Genomic DNA, 7,986 nt, shown 5'->3' with positions numbered 1-7,986 from the left:
GGGGTAATGCAGAGTTGCTCTCATCAATTTATCACATTGAGTAGTGCAGTGTTTCCTAACCCTGGCACACTGCACTGCATGTTTTAGAGTTTTCCCTGCTCTTACACACCTGACTCAGATGATTGCAGTTCAACAAAAGCCTGCTAATCAGTAATTAATTGAAATCATTTGTTTTGAAGCAGGGAAACATCTAAAACGTGCAGGACAGTGTGCCTTGAGGACTAGGGTTGGAAAAACACTGGAGTACTGGAGTAGTGGCACAAGCTCACCTTTTGGTTTTGGTTCTGTTATTACCTCACTTATTATTAGTTTATTTATTTAACAGGGACCTTTCAAAATATATATTTTTGCACAGACCAAAAGTAGATACAAGCGTATTTCCATCTGTTGCTTCACTTCAGAAAAGTGCATTGGGGTGGGTTGGTTTTGCCCACCTCTGATGAGAGTTTTGCTCACGAGAAATGGTAGGATGGAGCAGGAAATGGAGCAACAGATTAGGGTCTCGTCCACTTTGTTGTGGTAAAGAGAGAGTTGAGCTGGAAGGCAAGGATCTCAATTTACTGATCCGTGTGTGTTCCAGCGCTCACCTCTGGTCATGAGGTGTGGATCACGACTGAAAGAACAATATCCCGGATACAACCGGCTGAAATAGGTATCCTCAGTGAGGTGTCGGGGCTTGGCCTTAGGGTGACGAGTGCTGCATTCAAAAGAAGCTCAGAGTAGAACAGCTGTTCCTCCATGTCAAAAGAAATTGACTTAGGAGGTTTGAGCACCTGATAAAGATGCCACCTGGGTCCCTACCTCTGGAGGTTTTCTAAGCAAATCCCACTAGGAGGAGACCCCAGGGCAGACCTAAAACTTGATAGAGATTTGTCCTGGGAACACCTTAGGATCTTCCAGGAGGAGCTAGAGAGTTCTTGTGGAGAGGGACCTGTATGACCCAACCACAGATAAGTGGCAGAAAATGTATGAATGGATTTTATTTTTAGATTATTTCCCCATGTCTGTGTAACATTTATTCATGGACTACGTGCTGTCTTTCTTTAGTTTCAAATTTTTGTACTTGGCAAACTTGGTGATTTTCCAAACATTTGATTTGTGAAATAAGTTTGTATGGTGACAATGGTACATTGGTGACCATCCCTTTTATGAATGTTTAATGTGCTCAAGGGTTGCTTGGTATTAAAACAAACCTACAATTGTGATACTGTTGCTGACTACTGTGATGACATCAGCTGTGATCAACCCACATTTCCTCGCTCCACTTTCTGTTCTATCTTGAGTGTTTCAGCCACAATCATTTAAAGTAGGTGTGGAGATCAAGGACAGTGAGGGTTCATCTGGTTTTCTAAAAATAATAGCTTGAATGCTTGGCATTTAAAATACAAGAGCCTTTGTTTTATTGGACTTCAAGCAGTCCTTTGCAATATTGTTGCAATGTCAATATATTTTTTGGTATATTGTGCAGCCTTACTGTGCAGTTTGTATGATTTGCTATGTACCACTCAAATAGTGAGCTAGGGAGCAGCCTTCAGGGGTCATTGGGCAAGTGGCAAGGTACACCCCGGACAGGCTGCCAGCCAGTTGCAGAGTCAGCACAGAGATACACATTGAGCATGCTTACTTGCACTTAAGGTTAATTTAGAATGCTCAATTACCCAACATAAATATTTTTAAGACTGGAAAAAAACAAAAAAAAAAAAACAGAAGGTAGACAAAGAAGCTACTTGTGAGGCAACAATACTAACCCAGGGGGTTCAAAAGTTTCAGGTAACTCAGTAAAATAAAAAAAAATATATATAATAAAACATTACACTTGGATCAGATGACTTAAAAGCTATTGAAGAAAAAAATCTATTTTTGCAAAAACTATTTAAAATATAAAAAGCCTTAAAATCTGATAAAACAGGTGTGCCCCATCTGTCCTGTTTCGTAGAACAATTAATTTTGTTCAGTTATTTATTGGTCCCTACATTACATGCGTTACATCTCCGCTCCGCTCCGCTGCGCAGGTTGCAGCATTGCAATTTTGATATTATTCTGACAAATTATCCAGCCTAAAAGTGTCTTATTTTGAAAATACGGATGTTGTGCTAGTTTCTTTTCCTGTTGGTGCGACGTAATCTTAAAAAATTGACTCCGGCGCAGCTCTGGCATCCGTCAAAAATAGGATCTGTTCTAATTTTGATGGATCGCCGTCCGCTCACCGCCGCCCTGTGCAGCCGTGCACAGCCAGTGTAAACACTCTCATTGATTATAATGGGTGTGTATTTGCTGCGGAGGTCGGACCAGAGCGGAGACGGAACACATGTAGTGTAAATTAGGGGTTAGGGGTAAGAGAAACACTGTGTGTGGATGAKGAGGAATGAGCAGATGAAGGGCAGCTGACTGGAATCACCCCGGATCAATACTGCATGCGTCTCCGCTGCGCTCCGCTGCGCAGGTCGCAGCTGTGCGTTTCAAGTCCAGTTTACACTACCTCCGCTCCGCTCCGACAGACGTGCAGGAAGGAGATCGCGCGATAAATTCAGTGATAAATGTGGAAGTCACATCAAAAATAATTAATTCTATGAAAGAAGAACTCCAAACACAGCTGAAAACGATATAAAGGCTTTTGGTATCTATGTTGAAACTGTCTCGCTGTCGGCTTTCTGAAACTTCTGATTTCAAAATAAAATCCATATGTGTCGTGTGTGTACACATATGCTTCATGCTACATGTTTCCATCTGCTTCCCAAACAAAACAATACATTCTGACAGCATTTGTGTAGAAATATTCGTATATTTATTGATATAGCCGCAATTTCGACATTATTCCAACAAATTATTCTGCCGAATAGTGTCTTATTTTGAAAATACCGATGCTGTGCTCGTGTCTTTTCCTGTTGGTGTGATGTAATCTTTAAAAATTGACTCCGGCACTGCTCTGGCATCCGGCAAAAATAGGATCTGTTCTAATTTTGACGGATCGCCATTCGCTCACCGCCGCCCTGCGCAGCCAGTGTAAACACTCTCATTGATTATAATGGGTGCGTATTTGCTGCGGAGGTCGGACCGAAGCAGAGCGGAGACGGAACACAAGCAATGTAAACTGGGGGTCAGATTACCTGCACCAGGTTAGATGGGAGAAAAATGACGCTGCATTCCCAGAGCACAAATATCCAGTATCCAACAAAGACTCTAACTAATGTAACAAAGTAATAAATATTTATTAAATTACTTCTGATGTACCAGTAGATTTGACTATAGGAGCACAGTTGTGTGTTTAATGGAACCACATATTGTAAAAAAAAGTTCTCTTTTCCTATGTTGGGTAACTCCTGGTAACTTGAATGCTAAACCTCTATACAAAATCCCAAATAAAAGCTTGCACAAAGGGTATAGCCCAAAAGCTCCCAGGATGTATGAAAATAAATCTGAGGAAAAGCCAGATAGTTGTCTCCAGTTTAACTAGTTGTGTGTGAGGTGTGGGTACACACCATATAAACCCATGTAAACAGAAAAGGTAACATTTTTGAGAAACAAGATATCTGGAAAAAAAGCAGCAGCACAGTAATACTTATAAAACATAACAAACTGGTTGAATCGATATTGAATTGGAAAAAAAATGAATTGCAATGCATTGATGAATCAATTTTAGCCTCTAGTCAGTACACCTCATTGATACCACTTCTTCACTGTGCTTCCCACTACATAATATATACTATCATACAGTATACTATTTTCCATACTGTATATATTCCATACTAGAATAATGAACAACGTATAGTCTTAATACATCAAAACACCAAGTATTAGTGTGTGGTAACATTTACTGTATATTGTTCATCTCATTGCAGTAATACATTGCAAAGCATCACAGTCATACATACATTTGCTACTTTGCCCTGTAGAATACAGTAAAAATAACCAGACAACACAACATTACAGGACTGTAAAAAATATTGTAAATAAATTTTACTTTGCAATAGTCGTAACGTGGTGCTGTAGCTATCAATCTTTCTCCAGATTTTCCCAGTTCCTTCCTACAGTCCAAAAGCATACATGTTGGTTTGATTGATGATTCTAATCTAGCCAAAGGTGTGAGAGTGAGTGTGCAGGGCTATCTGTCTCTCTGTGTTAGCCTAGTGACGGACAGACGACCTATCTGCAGTGTATCCACCTCTTCTTCTTCAGTGTCAGCAGGTGCAGACTGCACTTCATCACCGGGACTCCTTAAGGGATTAAACCAGCACATGTGATTTATGGATAGAAATATTGACTGGGCTGTAGGTCACCATGGGTCATTCATTATAGCACTGAAGACTATATTATGATCTGTTGTACAACAATTTTGTACACAACCTCTGCAGCTCTGGATCTGCCAAGCTCATGTGATTCATTAGCTCGGATTTGCTTAAAGGCTGCTTGGAGCGAATGGAGCTCATTTAAAGGCAAAAGGAAACATACTGTGCTACACTGGACTAAGTTTTCACTTCATTTACACCTGGCAGTCAATCATTCTAATTCAGTCTATTGACCAGTGACCACCCCTGAGAGTAAAGTTTAATTTAGACAGAGGTGACATTTGTGGGCTTTTGCTGAATATGTCAACCTCTATATCAAAGTTGCTCAGCTTAAGATAAGCTGGGAAACCTTYCTTAATGGTTATACTAAACTGCATGATATTTCAGTTTGCTCCTGTTTCTGTGCCATCCCCCTTTAATTAAGTGCCAATACTGTCATTAGCTTTGCCACAGGCAGACTGAGCCACAGATGCCCAGTGGAGCCACTGGAGTTAGATTAATTGCTGCATTAATATTGATGAGGGTTGTCTATGGCTGACCTGCTGTGGTTTTTACTCTCTCTTTCTCTCTGTCACACACGAACACACACATACATCTAAAGTATTCTCTGCCAAACTGTTGTTCTAGAGAAAATGGTCTGCCAGGCGCCGGTACTGATTTCCCTTTTGCAATAAGAGGATGATAACAGCCCCATTTTTTCTGATTATGCTGAATGCTTCCACATAAATTCACGCTACACTCATCACATTTATTGCCAAGCACAGAGCCACCTGAACACATTTGTCACAAAGTTGTAGCCCTTCCAGTCCYTTGACTTTCCTTTTTCTCTTTTTTTAGGTCTCCACCTCATTTACCATGTAAATCCTTCTCAACCTGCTGTCTCTTACAATGCTTCAGTGGCTCCCCTGCTTTTCTGTCCATTCCTCACTACTCTCCCTTGTTTTATCTTCTTTGACATTCTCTTTGGGTCTTCATCACCTCACTCTTATTGTCACTTTCCCCTTATATACACAGAATCAGTGGAGGCACACATTTCACTCATTATCTTGTAATATTTACTTGAACAAAAAGTGTTAATTTTATGTCCATTGGCTCCTTGTTGGACTTGCACTTACGTCTCCCTTTTATCTTTTCTAATTTGATTGCAGTACAGTATGTTTCTTAACACTGCTCCACCCCTCCGGCGCGGGAGCACCCCCCTGCCCGTCAAACACCAGCTGCGGAGGGAGGAGGCCGTGTCCGAGGACTGCGATTGGATCCCRGGCTTGGAGGAGCCTCCCACGTTGCCTATCAGTGACACAGCTGTGCGTCGGGAYGAGTCCTTCAGTCAGTTGGCAGTGGCCCAGCCGGCTTACCAAAGCCATGGCGGGGCGCTGAGGATAGTTCTGCTGGGACAGAACGGCGTGGGCAAGTCGTCGCTCGCTTTATCCCTGGCTGGACAGTCGGACAGCTCCCTCTCTATAGACTCTGAGACGCAAGCTTGTGGTAATGACCTGAACAGGAAACTTAAGAAAGGCTCCGTATAGGAAATATTCTTGCAACGTGTCCTCATCCAGACTTTTACCCAAATGCTTTAATAAAAAAAACTATTTTCTGAATTATTTCAATTTACTACAATTTACAGCTTAGTGGTATGGTTGGGCACAATTGTGTGCAATTAATAAATTTATCAATTAATATTAACATTAGATCATCAATTAGTTTTTGTCTCTTTGCAATTATGGCAATTAGTACCAAGTGATGACATTTTTGTATACCACACACCATCACCATCAGACACATGTAAGCCCAGTAGCGGAAGGCGGCATGGCTCAGCTAACTCTAACCCTATGAACTTGTTTAATCACCTGAAACAATACTATAAACTRGAGTACAAGAAAAGCTCAAAAATACGGACCAAGGTTTAGGAGCAAAAAGTTTACATGCAAGTGCTATTAATTGTTACATTACTCATTATTAGCTAAATGCCACAATAAGTCATGATCCTTTTTTTTTTTTTTTGCCAATATCACCCAACTGTACTTGGTGGTCATTGCCACAGTCTTGAAATCTTGAAGCTTTGGGTTTTAGTCAACGTTCTATCAGGAAGGGCATCCGGCGTAAAATTATTGCTAAATTTTTCATGCGTGTTTGCTTGCTGTGGAAACCCCCTGGAGAAGGGAGTAGTGGAAAGAAAAACAACAAGATCTTCATGGGAAGACTCAACAGATTAGCGGTGTGCACTAAATCCATAATTGGCTCTAAAAGCACAAGCCAAAATATTTTTGTTTTCCAAAGTAAAAACGTGTTATTAAAGAAATAAAAGCATCAAACATTTTGTGGGAAAAAAATCAGCATTTTCAAGCTGTTTTTTCTTGGATTTTGTTGCAGCTGGTCCAAGATATAGAAGTTTTAGAGGCTCTTTTTTTAATTAGCTTTCTTGCTCTTGGTATTGCGTTTCAGACTCGCTGTTTGAGGAGGCACCTTTGTTGAAGTTCATTTTAAAAGGTTTTTGAGGCGGAATGCTCAATTAAGGAGTGCAGGTTGTCAAAGAGGAAAAAGGAAAAAGGTGTGTGCAAAGAAGAACAGGCACCGTGAAACACACCACTCCAGTCACAGCCGCTGTCGTCAGCCCTCTTATGCTATTTGAAAGTATGCTCTCATGCAGCGCTTATCCTATTTGGTCAGTTTGTGTGAGTAAAGATGAACAATGACGGCATAAGGAAGGGGATACTAGTGCAAAACAGTGCAATCTTTCAGTGAAAAGAGCCTCTTTTTCTCCTGTTTACTACTTGCCATATTACAGAGGCTAATTTTAGGCTTTTTTTTTTCTTTTCTGTTCCTGTATGGCATTTGTCTGTCAGCACACCTGTGTGGAACACAGCTCAGTGTAAGACCAGGGCTAATCAGAGCTAGTCCTCAACCCTTCAGCCAGCCACTCGATAAGTCATCTTCACCCTGAGGAGACAGCCGACCTGATACCGTCCTGCACCAAACTTCCACCACAGATCACATAGCACCTATTGSATTGTGAATAGACACAGTTACCCCTGGGGTATTATTAGGCTGGTGGGCCGCCAGACTTTATATGCCTCCCCACCAGGTTAGGCATTGTTCATTTACTTAGAGTGGACATCCATAGCACTCATCATTTAGCGGTGAAGCTAAAAACTATTGAAATGACCCTCAGCGTGAAAAACAACAACAACAACAACAACAACAACAACAACAACAAGAAGCCATAGTCACCTGTTAAACTCTTCAGAGTTTAACAAAACTTTCAAAAAAAAGTAATAGGAGTTGCTTTTGTAGCTACAACTTACTGGACTAATAGAAAAAAACAGCTAGTGTACCCCACTATCGCAGGCAGCACTGCTCATTCTGTCCTCCTCATTCCTAATCAGAGTTGGGGTGGGGGCTGGAGCCTGTTTCAGCTGCCCTGGGTGAAAGCAGGGGGCACCTTGGACAGGTCTCAAGCTCATCACAGGGACACCTTGACAAGTCTCCAGTCTACCACAGGGGAATAAAAGAGATGACTATTCACACTCCCAGTCACACATAGAGTCACACAGAAGAGCTCCAAAAGGTTTTCAAACTGAGAACTTTGGACTCTCAGAGTTCAAAATACTTATTATTAATGATGCAACATAGGACGAGTTTTGCACAGCTGGCAATCCTCTTATAGTTTCTCCAGGAACTATTCTAGGTATTATTATTGTTG

At 41.3% G+C, this 7,986-nt stretch overlaps 1 protein-coding gene across 1 annotated transcript in view; it reads left to right on the top strand.

The window, feature by feature from the left end:
- The window catches only part of rem2 (RAS (RAD and GEM)-like GTP binding 2), a 63,382-nt gene that overhangs the window by 1,408 nt on the left and 53,988 nt on the right, over window positions 1-7,986 (top strand). Inside the window, exon 2 of the mRNA XM_014004507.1 lies at window positions 5,435-5,771. Within this exon, the coding sequence (XP_013859961.1) occupies window positions 5,435-5,771 (337 nt within the window). The remainder of the gene's footprint in view (window positions 1-5,434; window positions 5,772-7,986) is intronic.

This window comes from Austrofundulus limnaeus, unplaced genomic scaffold (genome assembly GCF_001266775.1).
Source record: "Austrofundulus limnaeus strain Quisiro unplaced genomic scaffold, Austrofundulus_limnaeus-1.0 Scaffold24, whole genome shotgun sequence".
Taxonomy (NCBI): Eukaryota; Metazoa; Chordata; class Actinopteri; order Cyprinodontiformes; family Rivulidae; genus Austrofundulus; species Austrofundulus limnaeus.
The sequence above is the reverse complement of the archived record's forward strand: the minus strand, read 5'-3'. Positions and strand labels throughout refer to the sequence as shown.